This window comes from Pinus tabuliformis, chromosome 7, assembly GCF_031772625.1.
Source record: "Pinus tabuliformis cultivar Carrire ecotype Pingquan chromosome 7, CPIR1, whole genome shotgun sequence".
In the NCBI taxonomy this organism is placed as follows: domain Eukaryota; kingdom Viridiplantae; phylum Streptophyta; class Pinopsida; order Pinales; family Pinaceae; genus Pinus; species Pinus tabuliformis.
The window spans coordinates 1,680,582,002-1,680,600,334 of NC_142293.1; the positions used below are offsets into that span (position 1 = coordinate 1,680,582,002).

The 18,333-nt window shown below is 38.4% G+C and overlaps 1 protein-coding gene across 1 annotated transcript in view; it reads left to right on the top strand.

Moving 5' to 3' along the window:
- Positions 1 to 18,333, top strand: part of LOC149254923 (thioredoxin-1-like) — a 239,112-nt gene that overhangs the window by 23,587 nt on the left and 197,192 nt on the right. Inside the window, exons 2-3 of the mRNA XM_089457144.1 lie at positions 13,936 to 14,001; positions 14,164 to 14,214. Of these exons, the coding sequence (XP_089313270.1) occupies positions 13,936 to 14,001; positions 14,164 to 14,214 (117 nt within the window). The remainder of the gene's footprint in view (positions 1 to 13,935; positions 14,002 to 14,163; positions 14,215 to 18,333) is intronic.

Here is an 18,333-nt window from a genome sequence, read left to right on the forward strand (position 1 = left end):
GAGGCACCCCACTATTTTTTGGACCTCTTGTGCTGCCCATTGCATAGATTTAATGCTTGAGGACATTGGTAAGCTTCATTGGATACATGAGGTTGTGGAGAAGGCAAAATCCATAACCAAATACCTATACAACCACACTATTGTCCTAAACACTATGAGAATATACACTGAAGGTAAAGAAATTGTTCGACCTGCAGTGACTAGATTTGCAACAAATTTCATATCTTTGCAATCTGTGGTTGAGCAAAAGATAAATCTGAAGAGGATGTTCTTGGGACCTGAGTGGATGGGATCTAAACATTCCAAGACCCCTGAAGGCATCGAAATTGCTGCACTTGTGTTTAATGATGGCTTCTGGAAAGATGCCGAAGAGATTATTGCTGTGACCAATGTTACTTGGGAGCGGGAGCGGGAGCGACCATTTTCAGAAGCTCCCGGTTTGGGAGCGAATTTTTAAAAATATATATATTTTTTATATTTTTTAATTTTTGATACATATATGTCAACAAAAACATGTAGAATGATGAAATAGACATAAAAAACATAAAAAAACATAAATTGATCATTGAACCATATCACATCAATCATCTAGAAATTATAACCGTCATCAACCATGTCCACAAGTTAGTAAAATAGATATTACAACTGCAACATATTGAGTCTTATAAATCATGATTCATCAAATTCAATATTAAAGTTTCAACTTCAAGCTTTCAGAATTGAAAATTCAATAACATTTATCATCATTGATGACCAAAGTTGTACTTGTAAGCCAAGTTTAACCATTACAAGAAGTAATATCGAAGATATTTCTAAGTCCTAACTTCTAACTGTTAACATGATATGAAATATTAAAAATTTATAAAATGAAACATGAATAATGAGATGAAATGAAACAACTTTAGTCTTTCACAAAGCATCATATTCATAATTCACAATCATTACCAATGAGTTATAATTGCCAAGGCTCAACTTCAAACTTCAAATTTTCATTGTCACAGTGATATAATGTTTACAAAAAATATCATAATGTCATAATGATATGAAAGAGTCAAGAGTCAAGAGTCAAGGACTCAAAACTCAACAGTTATGAAAACTAAAGTCTAGCAGAAACTAAAAAAGACAAGTAAACTGTAAATCTACAAGTGGCCCTTGCCACGAGAGTCTCCAGGAGTATAAGTAGGTCATGGTGGTCTTCTAGGAGTCTCCCGCACAGACCGACGACCAGAACTAGAGCCTCCACGCGAGGGTGTCGATGTTGATGGAGGTGGCGACAGCAATGGAACAAGACTCGGGCCCCGAGCACTGCTACTGGATGGTGGAGGTGGAGGTGGCATGGCTGCTGCAGCTGCTTCATTTTCATCCCTTACAAGCTCCTCTTCTAGTTCTTCAATATGTACAATGCCATCCTCCAAATTGTCGTCCTCAGGGTGATTGTTCCAAATTTTATATGTGGGATCTTCATTAGCCCGATCACAGTAATGGCTCAACAACCTCAAGTTGTAGTGGACATAAACCAAGCTTTCTGCTCGATTTTCGTTGAGTCTGTTTCTTTTCACATTATGTATATAATTGTAGGTGCTCCAACACCTCTCTGCAGAAGAAGAATTTACAACCTATGAAAGAACTTTTTTTGCCAATTTTGGCAAAAGTCCGTGGCCGCCATATGTTTCCCACCATGTGAGAGTATCAAATTTATCTCTGTCGTCCATTGCATGGAAGTTACCATACAAACCACTGCCACTGAGGTATTTGCCTATTTCAAGGCGTACAACTGCACATTCCTCCCTGTCAGGTATCAATTTTTCTAATGCTTCCAAATATCCTCTAGTTACCTCTTGATCTAAGTGGGGTTTGGTCCTAACCCCACCCCCTGCTGCAGGTTTGCCCAACCAAGATGAAGAGTAGTATTTTGGCGTAAGGATATACGCCAAGCAATGTAGTGGAACATTAAGCTTATTCCACCGTTCACACACACAATCATGAATTAGTTTGTACAAGTTGGGATCTCTATTATGAACAATATCTTTTATTTGCCCCAACATGGTATCCATTTGCTCATACACCTCGCCAATCACTGGTTTGTCTGTATCTGCAAACCGAATCATGTGATAAATTGGCTTGGTGAAATCCAATACCTGCCTCACACTTGTCCAAAACTGCCCATCAAGAGCGGCCTCCTCCACCATTTTAAAACCTCCCATGTCAGCTGCATTTGTAGCCCTTTCCTTTAATACCTGCCAATGTGCATTGTGGACTTGATACCATGCTAGCTAATGCCTCTCTTACCTTCACAAGGCGCCTGAAGGTGAGGTAATAGCTACCAAATCTTGTCTTCGCAATCTTCAGCAACTCCAATCTCGAGTGATTGCGGAAAAGGCCATGGGTATTGCTATGATTTGTAATAAATTTTATCATTTGTTTGCCTTTCTTGTACAAATCACCAATCCATTTGTATTGTGCATTTTTGTTTTTGACAATATCATGCAACAAAAGGTTCAATGTGTGAACCAAACATCCAGACCAAAATATGTTGGGGTATTTATCCTCAATAATTGCTCCCGCTGCCTTACAATTAGCAGCATTATCAGTGATGACTTGGATGACATTGTATGGGCCAATACGCTCAATTGTTTCAAGTAATGCTTCTGCAATGTTGATAGCGGTCTTGAACTTGTCTGAGTAATCATGTGCAGCTAGAAAGATGGGACCACTAACAGACACAGCAAGAACACTTATCAATGGCTTGCCTTTTACATTTGTCCATCCATCAGATACAATGGACACCCCATAGTCAGTCCAAGAACTTGTCATTTTATTCAAAGAATGTGATATTTTTGCTTTTTCATGATCAAGGCCAACGGTTCTTGCCTTGTCATACCCAGGGCTCTTGTATCCTTTAGGGGCATCATTTATGGCAGAAACCATTTCGTGCCAATAAGGTGAGCGTAGAACATTGAATGGTATCCCACATGCATAGAGAAACCTGTAAACTTTTGAATCCACATCATTCCTACACCCCTCATCAAGGAAATCTGATATGGTTCTACGGCGTAAAGATGATGACCCTGTGCCTCCATGTCCATATCCACTGCCTTGGGAGGATGCTGAAGGAGTTCTTTGTGAGCTTGGTTCAAAGAAACCCCTTGATCTTTTTGTTCTGTATTGGGCTTCCTCCTCTTCCTTTATGTATTTGGCTCTATCTGCTGTTGACACCGCTGCACAAGTTTTGATTCCTATTTGTTTCTCTCCATCCCATGGCCTTTTCCCGCAGAGGTGTCTTCTAGCACGGGTGTATGAACCTGTGTAATCAGTGTTGCAATGGGGGCAATGAAATTTAGTGGTTCCACCCCCTCTCCCTGTTTCAGCCCTTTGAACATATTTCCACAGTGGAGTTTGGTCTTGTTTAGTTTTTTGAGGGTCATGTTCACCCTCCTCCACCTCCTCCTCACTGGGGTTTTCACCCATTTGACTTCCTCCGGCTTCTTCATCCACCTCTTCAGTTTCAGGCCCCCTCCGTTTCCTACTCTCCACCACCATAATAACCATAAAAGGGACCAGGAAGAGGGAAATGCCAATAAATATCCCCAGGTCCATGGTGTTTGATGTTTGTAGGGTTTGAGTCTTGAATCTGCAAATTAATTTAGTTTATTGGGATTAATTCATTTAATTTATTAATTTAATTTAAATACATGATCTTTAAACTCAAACAGCTAAATTAAACTAACCAAATTAACTACCTAACCAGCTAAACTAACTAAATGATTAAGTTACTTACCTCTGCAGGCTTGCTCCTCGCTCCTTGGCACTTGCTCCTTGCTCCTTTGCTCTTGCTCCAGTGCTCAATCTCCTGCTCAATGAAGTTGAAATGAAATTTTTTTGGCCCATTGGGCTTATAAAATAAAATTTTTTTTCTAAATTTTTTTGAAATTTCGGGTCCGGCGGATTTTTTTTTCCGCCGACCCGCTCCCGGCCCGGCTGAAATCGCTCCCGGAGCGATTTTTAATGCCCGGGAGCAATGATTGCCAGTTCTGTGTTCCATCTTCATCCTCTACATTCCAGACTGATGAATCCCCTAGCTCTGAAGTCTTTATACCTGATATCAAAAGTTTCTCACTTCCTAGAGCTCAGTCAGAAGTTACTGCAAAAATACCAGAAAGATATTTAGAATCTGGAAATTCTAGAAGGACATTTAGCAATGGAACGAAGAAAGCAGACTTCCAATGGTTATCTATGAGAGCAACTTCTGATCCAGATCAGAATGAAAATGAAAAGCTGCATAATTATACAAACTACCAAATAGTTTGTATGCTTCAGAATATTGATGATATAGCCCGAGATGTTTTAGAAATTAAAGAGCATATAAAAAAGATGCATACTGGTTATATTGAGACATTGGGAATCCAAGATGCACACACACAAAAGTTAAATAATATTCAGTCAAACATGGGCATTATCTCCAAGTCTTTGGAACATCTTACAAATGCACTCCCCACTCCTGCTTCTCCACCTCATTATAGAGAAGTAGATGTCTTAAGTTCAAAGCTGAAATTCTCCTCCAATTCTGATGAATCAAAGCAAATCTTTTTTAAAGGGATAGAGAATATAGATAGAGCCAGACTTGAGAAGATCAAGAAAGGAATCAATCTAGCTAGAGAAAAGACAGAGTTGATGAAGAATAGACTAGCTGATCTTCCTTATGTTGAAAGTCTAAGATTACCAAAGAACTATGTCAGCCTTAGTTCTTTGATGAAACAAAATGGCCAACCATCTGCTCCTTCAATAATGGCCATGTCAGGAGTAACTGGTGAGCAAACACAAGGTGAATCAAGTTCTAAAAGAGACAGAAGTGATTCATTTTTCCATTCCAACAAAGGGAAAAGAGGTGCCGGTGATACCAATGCACATGAAGCATCAGCATCCAGCCCGTTCAGCAGATATACTGAAAATCTGCAATCTGTACCTATAAGGCTAGACAATCCTGCTTCCAGAGGATATGGAAATTCATTGTTAGTAAATATTGATTGCCTTGATTATAATGAAGTAATTGCTGTTTTGCATAATGTCCATGCTTGGGCATTATAGAGGAAAACTGAAACCAAAGTATCATGGTCTGATGTAGTTACTCAGATTGTATGGTCTTTTACTGGCATACTAAAGCAATGGTGGGAAAGGCTTGCAGAGGAAGAGAAAGATCAAATAGTTGAACATAGTACTGATCCATTAAGAGCATTGTTTGAAGCTTTAAAACATGAATTTGTTGGATTAGTCCCTGAAGATTCAGCCCATCATTCACAACTATTTCTCTCCCAGAAGTTATGCGACATTGATTACTTGCAAGAGTATTTTTGTGTTATGCAAAAACTTCTGTATCAGGCTAGTGATCCTCATAATGTTGCCTATCTAAGATATTACATCCAGTCTATGCCTGGTAAAATTCCTGATCTAATTAACCAGTACATAGCAGATCATAAAGTAAATTTGGAAGGACAATCATTTGCAGCTATTCACCAATTGATTGTCACAATATTGCAGAAAGAATGTGCAGAAAGCAAAGCCAAAAAGAATTTTTCAAAACAGATGCACTTTAGCACAAAGCTTTGCAATAATTTCAAAGAAACCTATAATTTTGGTTGTCACAAGAAAAATGAAAGAAAGGTTTCTAAAAAGGCAAAGTTTGATAACTCTTGCTCCTGCAAGGCTGATAAATACTTTCCTAAAAAGAAAAAATACTTTCCTTCCAAAAGATCATTTAAAGGACGAAGGGTAGTATTTAGGAAAAGATCAAAACCTTCTAAAAAAGGTGTGTGTTTTATTTGTGGTAAAGAAGGTCATTATGCTAACGCTTGCAGAGAAAGAAAAGATAAAAAGCAGATGAAGATAATGAATATCTTTTTTACAATACATGATCCACAAGATTGGGATCTCATATCCCACTCTGATGGAGAATATTTTGAAGTTTCAAGTTCTTCAGAATCTTCAGATAGTGAAATTCCTGAAATCAGGAAATTAACAATTGATTCAGAATCATCTGATTCTGATGAAACATTCATTCCTGATATTAAAATGTTCAGTTTGAATTCCTCAGGAGAGATACAAGCAAAGATTGCAACAGTTAAAGCTGATCTAGCACAGTTAGATCCAGTTCAGTTTACGGCAAGAAGAAGATTGACTGAAAAACTTGAGAATCTTGAGAAACAACTGCCATCCAAAAAGAAAGAAAGATTTTCAGAGGAAGAAAGAGATGATGATGACTTCATCGAGAAAGAGTTCGATTCAATGTTCAGACCTTTGCAGATTTCAGTATCTCCAGGTATGAATCAAATTGATGCTCTTAAAAAGAAGATCACAGATTTGGAATCTTCAATTCATCATACAAGGTCAGAAATGATACAGTTGTCTTCCAAACTTCAAATACTTATTTCTGATTATGATGATTGTAATTCCAAATTAACCAGCCTATTGATGAAAAATGTGCCAGTTATTGAAGAGATAACCCCAAAGAAAAATGTTGAACTTTTTAATGTTATGGGCATCGGAGATAGAGTAGTTATTCCAATAAGAATTAAAGTCCCTAGCATTAAACCGTATACTTTGGATGCTCAAATAGATTCTGGTGCTATGAGTAGCTGCTGCAAATATAAAGCCATTCCTCATTATTATTGGCAGCCTACTAAACTCCAATTCAGGGCTATCACTGGTGATTTAATGGAAATAAGTCACATAGCTCCTGAATTTCCTATTTTCTTGAATGATGTCCAGGTTTTTGTCACTTTGTATAGTTTTGATACTGGTGCTGATGTTCTGTTAGGACAAGATTTTCTGAAGAAATATTTGCCAGTCACTTTTGGACAAGATTATGTTATATTCTCCACCACTGCTGGTCCTATCACAGTCCCTGCTTCTAGTGACTACAAAATTAATGTGCAGCCTGAAGATCAGGATCCTCTCCAGTATAGTCTGCAAGATCTAACCAAGATTAATAAGATCGTAAAAAATGCAGAGTTACATGGTCCCAAAACTTTGCAACAAATTTCTGATAAACTTCGTGCAGATTGTACTTCCAGTAGGCCAGATGCCTTTTGGGCAAGAGAAAAGTATTTTGTTGCACTACCTTACCGAGAAGGATATATTCCTAGGCCACAAAAAGCCAGTGCAAATCATATGAGTCCAAAAGAGCAAGAATTATGCAAAGCAGAAATTGAACAATTGTTAGAACAAAAGCTTATTGAATCCTGCAAGAGCCCTTGGGCCTGCCCGGCTTTTTATGTCAATAAGCATAATGAGCAGAAAAGAGGCAAGAAAAGGCTTGTGATTAATTATAAGGCTTTGAATGATGCTCTTCTTCCTATTCGATATCCTCTGCCTAACAAAGAATTGTTACTTGCTAAGATTGCTAATGCTAATGTGTTTAGCAAGTTTGATCTTAAAAGTGGATTTTGGCAGATTGGTATTATTCCTGCTGACAGGTATAAAACAGCCTTCACTGTTCCTCATGGCCAATACCAATGGACTGTGATGCCCTTTGGTTTGAAAAATGCTCCATCTGAATTCCAAAAAAGGATGGAAGACATTTTTGTGGGGTAGAGTACATTATTGTATATATTGATGATTTGCTTGTATTTAGCAGAGATGTAAATATGCACAAGATCCATTTAGAACAATTCTACCAACTTGTATATAAGCATGGATTAGTACTTTCAGATTCAGAAGAGAAGTTTCAGATTGGAAAAGTCAAGATTGATTACTTGGGTTTACACATAGAAAAAGGACATGTAGAACTTCAGCCACATGTGCTAACCCATCTATTAAAATTTCCTGATATAGTTGCCGATGTAAAGACCCTGCAGAGATTTCTTGGATGTCTGAATTATATAAGAAAATTTTATGCTAAACAATCAGAGGATACAAATATACTGCAGAACAGACTAAAGAAGAAAGGTGCCAGTTGGACAGATGAAATGACAGCAGCAGTAATTAGTATTAAGAGTAAGATTAATGATTTGCCAAAACTCAAGCTTCCTGATACTAATCTTCCTTTTATACTTGAAACAGATGCTTCTTATCACACTTGGGCTGCAGTTTTGGTACAAAAGCATGGAAGAAAAGAATTGGTTTGTGCTTATTCCTCAGGATCTTTTGATGATACAGAGAAAAAGTATCCTTCTTCTCATAAAGAAATACTTGCAGTAAAGAGAGGAATAAAGAGATTTCACTTGTTCTTGAAAAGTGTTAAATTTATTGTCAGAACAGATCTAAAGCATATGAAACAGATGTTGGCAAACAAAAGATTGTTAGAACAAGGGAGTACCAGAGTACTAAGATGGGCACTTTGGCTAGAAGGTTTTGATTTTGATATTGTTTACAAATCTGGTGCAGAAAATTATCTTGCTGACATGCTTACAAGAGAAGGTGCTCAAGAAACCAAGGAGATCAAGATGTTTAGACCACTTAATCAGCACGAAGCTTCTACAAGTCAGTCCAGTCATGTCGAGTCTAAAAGAGTTAAGAATGTTACAGTCTGTAGTAATTGTCATTATGAGTTTTGTCTAGAATGCCTATCAAAACAGGTCCGAGTCTTGCCATTATGCTTAAGACAAATCATTTTGCAAAAATGGTTTGATTCTGAGGAATCTAGATGGTCATATACAAAAGAGTTGCCATATAGGATCAGGCCATGGCGTGTTTATTATGCATTGTCTAGGGAACCAGATCCTGTTTATTTTGGGTGTATTCAAAATACTGACTGGACATGGTCAGACTACTTTTCTATTCATCAAAGAGCTAGGATACATGGTTCGGTTAAGGTCATATTTTATGCTAGCGCTATAGATCCCTCTAACAATTGGTGGAGCCCATGGTTTAAGCTATTCATGTTTAGATATTTGCCTAGAGCTAAAAGCATTTTTGATAGGACTTTTGCTGAGTTTGTGAGAATCTTCCATTGGGAAATGCATGTAGCTGTCCAGAATGATTACGTCTTAGAATTCGAATTCATCCACAAACACACAATTGTCATTCCTAATGAAGAAGATGAGTCCTTTAAGCTTTCTGTCAGATTCAGAGGATTAATATCAGTGGACCCACATGACAGGCCAACATTCATGTTCACATTCCCATTCTTTTGTTGTACCAGAGATGCAGCACCATATTGGCTAGATGAATCTATCCCATACGAAGTGCTGGCTCCAAACAATGAAGAACTAATTGAGGAATTGATAGAACAAGACCAAATCAGACTTGGCCATAATAATCCAGTTGTTCCAGATACTCATGCACATGATTATGACGACAGGGCTAACAGCGACTGATTGAAAGGATCAATCAAATGAAATCCTTTCATATCCTACTTTATTTGTACATATACTGCTCTTTGGTTTCCGTGGGATTTAGTCCGAATAAAATCTCCACTGTGTAATTACTTTATCCTGCTGTTCTATGGTTTCCGTGGGATTTAGTCCAAATAAAATCTCCACTGTGTAATCACTTTTGTATAAGAGCCGATGTCCTAGATTCCGGCCATCTTTTCACTTCAGAGATGTCATGATTCGGTCCCCATATGGCCTAGCCTCCAAGGGACGAGATAACAAGTGGTTGTCCCCACTTGCCCGAATCTTTAGAACTATTCATTACTTTTGTACAAAGTCCTTTCGTGATAGACATCTTGCATGATGTTCTAGCGAAAGTTTGATTCTTTTGGTTTCAAGTTCCCGGTAAAACCTTTCACCGGATGACCTGCTAGGATATTATAAATACTAGCATTGTAAGCTCATGAGGGGCATTAGAGTCTTGAGAGTTTGAGAGTCTGAGTATTGTTAAAGTCTGAGTGAAGTCTCCCTGCTCTGCATCTGCGAGAAGTTTTCTCGATCTGCTTGCATCACGGAGTTTAACTCTATAGTCTGTATTGTGAGTTTGAGTTCTTTGAGTTTTAGACGAGACGAGATCTCCCTGCTCTGCATCTGCGAGAAGTTTTCTCGATCTGCTTGCATCACGGAGCGCTAGTCTCATATCTGGATTCTGTAATTATCTGAGAAGCTAATATATCTTTCGCATCGCATCTTTGTATTTATGATCGCTCCCCGATCGCTCTCGGGCATTAAAAATCGCTCCGGGAGCTCGGGAGCGATCGCTCCCTAAGTCGCTCCTTAACAGACCAGGGAGCGCAAATTTTTTTAAGGGAGCGCGCTCCCGAAAATCGCTCCCGTCCGGGAGCGATTTTGGGAGTGCGCTCTCGAGCCGCTCCCGCCCGGAGCGTGGTTCGGGAGCGGGTTCGAGGGGGGGGGGGCGCTCCCCCGCAACATAGGCTGTGACTGAGTCCTTTGTTAGAGTTCTCAGGTACTTCAAGTCTTTTAACTTTTTCATTTTTTAAATTTCATTTCAAGCTTCTTTTTATTTACAATGTTTCATATTTCTTTAAATTTGAATGCTTGAACTTTTAGGATGGTTGATGGTGACAAACCCGCTATGGGTTACATTTATGAGGCGATGGATCTCGCAAAGGAGGCCATCAAAAGAAGATATGGGGATGATGAGACAAAGTATATGCCTCTTTGGGACATTATAGATGCACGTTGGGATAGGCAATTGCATTCCCCCTTACATGCTGCTGGGTACTTCTTAAACCCACAATATTTTTATGATAAGAGCAAATTTAATGAGGATGGGGAGGTTGGCAGAGGACTTATGACATGCGTGGAAAGGTGCTTCCCTGATCCAGAACAACAAAGTCGTGTCTTTTCCCAACTACAAGATTATAGGGCACCATCTAAATTGTTTGCCTATACCAGTGCTATAAGACAAAGGTCTAAGATGTTGCCAGGTACCCAGCTTGAAGGCTTCATCAATTCATTAAATTTTTTTTAAACTTTATTTTGTATGTTAAATGTTTTATTAAATTTTCTTTTCTTTTTAAGTTTTTACTATTTACTAATTTAGTACTTCTAGTCTTCTACTCACAAACCCTTACCACTTGCTAGGTCTTTGGTGGCAAAACTTTGGTAGTGATACGCCAGATTTGAAGAGATTTGCCATTCGAATCTTAAACCAAGCATGCAGTGCTTCAGGTTGTGAACGCAACTGGAGCATGTTTGAGAAAATACATTCTAAGAAGCGCAACCGATTGACACAAAAACGCTTGAATGACCTTGTATTTGTCCATTACAATCTACGACTTCGCAACAAACAAATACAAGGTGAGATTCAAGAGCTTGAATTTGAAGGTTTCATAATCTAGTTCATACTTTAAAGTTTAAAGTTCAAAGTTCAAAGTTCAAACTTGAAAGTGAAAATGCGGCAGACTGGGTTCAATTAGATGAGCCTCCGCTTTTAAGCCTTCATGACTTGGAGAACCTTGAGAGTCAAGCAAGCGAAGGAGTGGAAGGAATCGCTTTTAGTTCTCACTCTTAAGAGTCTTAGACTCTTAGTTGCTGATTTTTTTTTCTGATTAGTATGCAGTTTTTAACTTTTTTGTAAACTTTTAGAAGCATATGCTTCTAAGGACTCAAGACTCAGTGCTTTGGATCATGTTTGGACTCATAACATATATGAGATACTTATTTATTCATGATATTTTGGACATCTATTGATATTATGCATTGTTTGGACATGCCTTTACCCAATATTGATGAAAAATGGTTTTTTTAATTCAATATATGTGTATATTTTTATTTAATGAATTCAACGATTTTTTGCCGATTTTTTCCCGATCTGATTAAAACTCTTCGCTCTTTTGCCTCGCCGATTTATTGCCGATTTCGAGTCTGGTAACATTGGTTTTAGCCATGAAAATTGGTGGAGAGGCCAAAGCACATGAGATCTCCACGACCTAGAAATGGTTTGGGCAGATTCTAACTGGTTTGGGAGATGTTAAAATAATTAATATTTTTAATGGAGTTCCTAAATCTAAACTTAGGAAAAATAAAATATTAATGGGTATTAATTTAAAACTAGGTTCGAAGGTTCCAAAAGTCATGGATCAAGCCAAATTTAATCTTAGCCATTGATTAGAGATTTAATCTTGGCCGTTGATGGACCAACGAGAAAAGTATAAGAAGAGGTTTGAGGGTCAGTTGGAGAACACATCAGAGTGATCAATCATTCATTTTGCTAGGGCGGGGTTGCTAAGCAAAAGTGAATCAGTGATCAGCAACGAGGGGTAGTGAGTACAAGGCAGAGAGGCAATGATAGTATTGAGAGATTAGTGCAGAAGCAGAGAGAGCGAGAGTAGCAACCAGTCCAGGCTACGCAGAGCCCAACAGAGACAACGCAAAGGGACTGTGTCATCCACATAGAGGCTGCTGGAGTGACGCAGAGGGTCCCAGAGGCTGCCTAGTGCCTCAAAGGGTTGACGCAGGTCAGCAGGAGGTTGACGTAGAGGCCAAAAGGGCCAGTGCTGAGCTTTAGTTGTGCCGGAGAGGGTTTCGTGGGACAGGTTTTCTAAATAGTAAATACCTGTTTCCGAATATAGAGGTATTGCTGCCGTGTATTTTTCTCTGTCGGGTGAGTCGGTTAGGCACCCAGTTGTACTCAGAAAGACTGCATAATAATATAACCCTCAGAATAGCTGCACCGGTTTGTGTTTTCCGGGGACATTTGTCCAAAAATAACGGTGTCACTTGTGTGTTTGTTTTCTTTCAGCTGTTGATCTGTAGATGTTGTGAATATATTGTGTTTATTTCGGTATTTAACTGTATTAAATAACTTATTCAAATTTAATCAAGTAGACGAAATAAACCAGCAGAACACAGATTAATTTTCTAACGGATAGACTTATAACATTCAACATTTAGATCATTTTTTGGTTTATCTTTCTTTTTTTAATGTTTGGGTCAGTGTTCAATCATCAAACCACAGCCTGCCACAACTGTTAGAAAAATTGTAATATTTAGACAGTGACATCAAAGAAAGTTCTAAACATTGGTTTTAGAATCTCTCCTTTGTACTGTAACTGAACAATATTAAATTTAACACCATAGGATCAATACCCTAGGCTAGTCCATATCTATCCTACCTTACTGAAAAATTTCACTTTAACCCCTTTGGGTAGTAAAGTCATATATGACATCACATGTTATGTAATATGAAGTAATTAAACATAAACTGCTCAGCATCCACACGTCCGCTAACTATGAAGAAAAGTCATCTCTTCCTTCAAGGTCTGCTCTGTTAGGGTGGCTACTAAATTTCTTTGAGATACGTGGATTCCCAGTTTGTTTGTCAAAACTTTAGTTATTTTTAGGATGAACTTATTGATGACTGTATAATGGCAATTTGAATCCACCTCTTGTTCGTCAAGCACTTCAAAATAAGTTGACAGTTTTGGACACGAATTGCCCTCAACTAATGAAAAACTTACAATGAAGTTGGCCCTTATGGAATATGACCCTAACTGAAATTCCGTTGCTATTAATAAGCGCAATGGTTCCACCAAATTCTTGAAATTGAAAACTTTTCTATGTGGTGTCAAGCTTGGTTGCTTCCACCATTCTTCTTTCTTGTGCTGTAGCAGACACTTCCTAGACGCTGCATTTAAAAAATGAGTCTACAGTGAAGAGATCCACTTGTTCCTCTAGGAGCATATGATTGGTATCATAAATAATTGAGAGCTTTGCCAATCTTTCACATCATTCTCAATCATTTATTTTGATTGCTTTTGCCAAGTGAAATTGTTCAATTTCCAAATCAGGTGCCAATTTGAAAATATGTCATTTCCTACCGTGACTTTAATCATTAACCCTGACACTCTAAAATGATAAGGCTATCTATGTGCAGGATGCTTTGCCTTCCAGCTTCGAAGATTAGGACCTCGAGTTTTAGAATGTTTAATAAATAGTCAGTCTGCATTTGTCTTTTCTTTTCATCTGATCTATATATTAACCATTGGCAAAAGACCTTTGGCATTTAAGATTGCTGACTTATTGAGTCAATTCTGTGCAGGCTCGTCAAAAATTCTTTTAGTGAATTCAGATGCAGAATTTTCAAATGCACTAAGCAAAGCACAAGGTAGTTTTCTATGCGTCTTTAGTTTGGCTGAGCAAAAGTGGTAGGTTATGTTTGAAGAGAGGAGGTTATTAGCTTTGCCTGTATCTCTATGATTGGAGATCATTATTATTTATAGTCTGTAATCAGAGATCTGAGATTGTATTTTGTCATGCTTATTTTCAGATAATCAAGGTCTTGCAATTGCCTACTTTACTGCAACATGGTGTGGGCCATGTAAGTTTTTCATTTTTATTTAAATTAAGTTTTGGTTTATGCTCTTCTTGTTGCATGTCTACACATATGCATTTTTTTTCCTTAATTATTATTATTATATTAGTAGGGCAAACACCCACAAGGGGATTTGAACCTTGAATCTCACAATTTACATAGTACTTCATAACATGGCGATCGCCAATTGAGCTGCACCCCGTGGGCTTACACATATGCACTTGTTGTATAAGTTAAACTAAGATAATTTTACCAATGTCCAACAAGGGACCATAAACATGTCAAAGTGACTGCTAGGTACATCCAAAACAATACATAGTGGGAGTGTGAGTGTAGCTCCTATGGAATAGCACACTCCATTGCACCCCCTAAGGCATCTTTATATACCATTAAAGACAACTCAGAACAATGTTATGGTATGAAACCATAGTTGCACTGAGATATTCCACAGGTCCTTTTCGTTTTTTGAAAAATATGCATCTCATGTTACATTAAAAACACATAATTGCATTTGACATTTGTCTGGATGATGTTGCAATCAACCCCCTTTCCCAACATAGGGGAGCAGAGCCAATGCATCTGTATTATCCTCTATCTGCATAATCTACTTGTTTTCTGGCTACTATTATGGTGCTATATCAGCTTTAAATGCAGCAAACACTCCAAGACAAAGATTTTGAGAATCCTCGCTAGAAGTTGCTCTACATCGTCTCTTCAAAGGAAGCAATCCTTTTTAACCAGATAGTGCACTAAATTTCTCTGTCATGATGTTTAACCATCAGGAAGTCTCTGGAAATTGCTCCTGCTGAGAGACCCATTTAACAGACTTGTACAGCTCGAAGCCTTGTTACAAAACTTGTCTAAGTTGCTAAGTACTCCTAAGTCAAACTCAGCTTGACACAGAAAATGAGCTGAATTGTCTTGTTGGCGAGTCAAACTTGCTGTTAGCATGTTTGACTCATGGGCAGCGAGTCTAAGTCATGAGTACTTGCTGGTTAAACTCCAAGCAGTGAGTGCTTGCTGTTTTTTCATGGGTCAACAAAGTCGTTTTCTGGCTACTATTATGGTGCTATATCAGCTTTAAATGCAGCAAACGCTCCAAGACAAAGATTAGGAGAATCCTCACTAGAAGTTGCTCTACACTGTCTCTTAAAAGGAAGCAATCCTTTTTAACCAGATAGTGCACCAAATTTCTCTGTCATGTTGTTTAACCATCAGGAAGTCTCTGGAAATTGCTCCTGCTGAGATACCCATTCAACAGACTTTTACAGCTCGAAGCCTTGTCACAACACTCGTCTTGCTGAGTACTCCTAAGTCAAACTCAGCTTGACACAGAAAATGAGCTGAATTGTCTTTTTGGTGAGTCAAACTTGCTGTTAGCATGTTTGATTCATGGGCAGTGAGTCTAAGTCATGAGTACTTGCTTGTTAAACTCCAAGCAGTGAGTGCTTGCTGTTTTTTCATGGGTCGGCAAAGTTTGATGAAAAACTCAGTGGGGTCCTTTGCAAGTTTATATAACTCCAAAGATGGAAAAGAAAATGGCCATTCTGCTCAGAAAAAAAAATTGAGTTTTTGCTGAGTTTGAGTTAAACTCTTACTCTTTGACCTTGCTGAGTTTTCTACCTAGTCAAGTTTTGTAACACTGCTTTTCAGAGACCCAATCTTCAAAAGCTCAAGCAACGCTACAATGCCCTTGATCCAATCCAAAACGATCTTTTCAACTTTCTTCCTTTTGGCAAATTGTGCACGTTTGATCAGTCAAGCCTCACTCATGAAGTCTGTTTTTCACACCTACACTTTGATTGATTGTCTTCCATCAAGGAACTTGGGTATTGGATACAATTCTTGTTCTCTATATGCCTTGACATCTTTTGCTACACCTATCTTTTATGTCGAATGGCCCATTTTTTATTCAACATTTTTGATACCAAGGAATTATCTTTTATTCTTTTGTATATCCTTTTAGTCTTATAACGGAAGATGGACTTATTAGAACTCCCTTTCTAGTCCTTCCAAATAGGTCCTCTCGCATTCATTCCCATTTTAAAAATATTGGACTGTTTGCAAAGCTCTATACAATCCACCTTTATTATTAGGTCCAAGGCATTGAGAGTGATTTATATCATTCCAACAGCTCCTCTCCCTGTGCCACAAATCTCCTCATTTCTTAAATTCTGTCCACAGTCGGATTTGCCTATCTCCTGCTGTCTTGGAATAGCTTCTATGAGTATAATTCTCTTCTTGTAGTATATCTTTCTTTGTAGGGTTGGAAAAGCACCCTGTTTGTCTTTGAATTAAGGGGAAGGTCTGAATTGATCTTGTGGCTAAATCCAATCCATTTCCTAGACTCTCCAAAGTCTTGTAGAGACAACTTTCCTAGCCTTCCAAATCCTTGTAAGAGTTGGTGACCTTTGCTGTCTATAGTCCTTGTAGGGTTGTGACATTCCACATGTTCAAAAATTCTTATTATCCTTGGCACCTGCTTTGTGAGCAATTGACTCTATTTGATATCTAACCAAGGTTTGCTATGTGCATCTCTCCATTCAAGGATTTTACCACCCATTTTGCAACAAAAAATGATTTTGACATGCAAACCTCTTTTTGTTCTTTGGAAGCATATACAAATCCCAAGCCGCTAAAGGCAATCCCTCTTCCCACTTTACAGCAACCCCCCCCCCCCCCAACCGAGAAAAAAAAAGTTCTCGAGACAAGATATAGAATACATGGCTAGTTGGTAGGATTTTATCCAAAATGGTGAGTTCCCTTGCTAGGGGAAGTGTTGATGTTAATAGCTCAAATAGGTGCTTCTGCATAGGCTAGGTATCAAACATGCAGAAAATGTCTGATTGCCTGTTTTTGCTCATAAGGAGTAAGTGACTTTTATAATCTCTTTTCTATGTTTAACTTAGGAAAAATACATTAATTAATTTATTAATTAATGTTGACTATTGAGCTAAGTTTCTAAGGATAAATAATTTAATTATTTAAGTGATCTAGATCTGATCTCAACCATTGATCTCAAGTGAGGCTTAGGATCTAATCCTAGCCATCCATCACTTAGGAGATCTAGGGTTTGAGATCTATCTCAATGAAAAATTATAAAAGAAGCCTAAGGGGGAGGTGAAGACACATTATTCTTGGGAGAACAATTTTTCTCAAATGAGTGAGAGACTTAAGACTAAAGAGAGGTGAAAAGTGTGCAACTATAGGAATTTTGGAGCACAAGTTTGCAGGTTGAGCACACAAGGGGAGTGTTGTTTGTGGAGGTTGAGGGTGTGCCGCGTGGAGGAGGCCAAAACTTGTGAGGTTGAATTCTAGTGAGTAGTTTGTTGTTGAGAAATCGAGAGGTGTTAAGTTTAGGTATGTTCTATGCTTAGAGCAATTTATTTCAATTTTCACAGTTAGCTCAATATCTTTCCCATATTAGCAATCACATCAGCATTAAAGTAAACTGCAGATAGAACATAAACATAAATCGCAGAAGACAAGCCAAGACAAGAGGACACAAGATGTGGCGCTAGCCAGGGACAAACCCCAATGTGGGGAAACCCTTGATCAATTCTTCTTATATGTTCTTCAATAGTTTAGCAGAGAGAGAGAGATAGTACATTTACGACAGAAGTCAACACTTTGACTTATCTAGATAAGAGCATAGATCATCTCTAAGAAGATGATACATGAGATCAGTTGAAGACATGCTGCTTCAACTGATTCTCCAAGGTGACTCTTTCACCTATCATCGTGCTGCATCTCGTCATCACGTTGCACCTCACCGTGCTGCACCATGTTGCACCTATCATCACAATGCTGCATCTTATCATGCTTCATCAATCACGATAGTACCCATCACTGTAGTGCATCATGTACCTTCATGTGCCATTGCTGCACCTTGTTTTGCCACCATGTGTTTGCTGCACCTTGCTTACTGTTGTCGCGCAAGGTGTCTAGGCACTGCGACAACGCTCAGAGTAAGGGCTGCCACTCTTGATCCTTACTTCGTTTAGACTCTCTCCTAGGCAAGTCAAGGGAGGTAGTCCCTTAAGGTAAATGGATGAGAAAGCCTGTGGATCACGGGCTTTAGGAGATTTTAATGATGGACAACCTGACAAATCTAAATGAATCTCA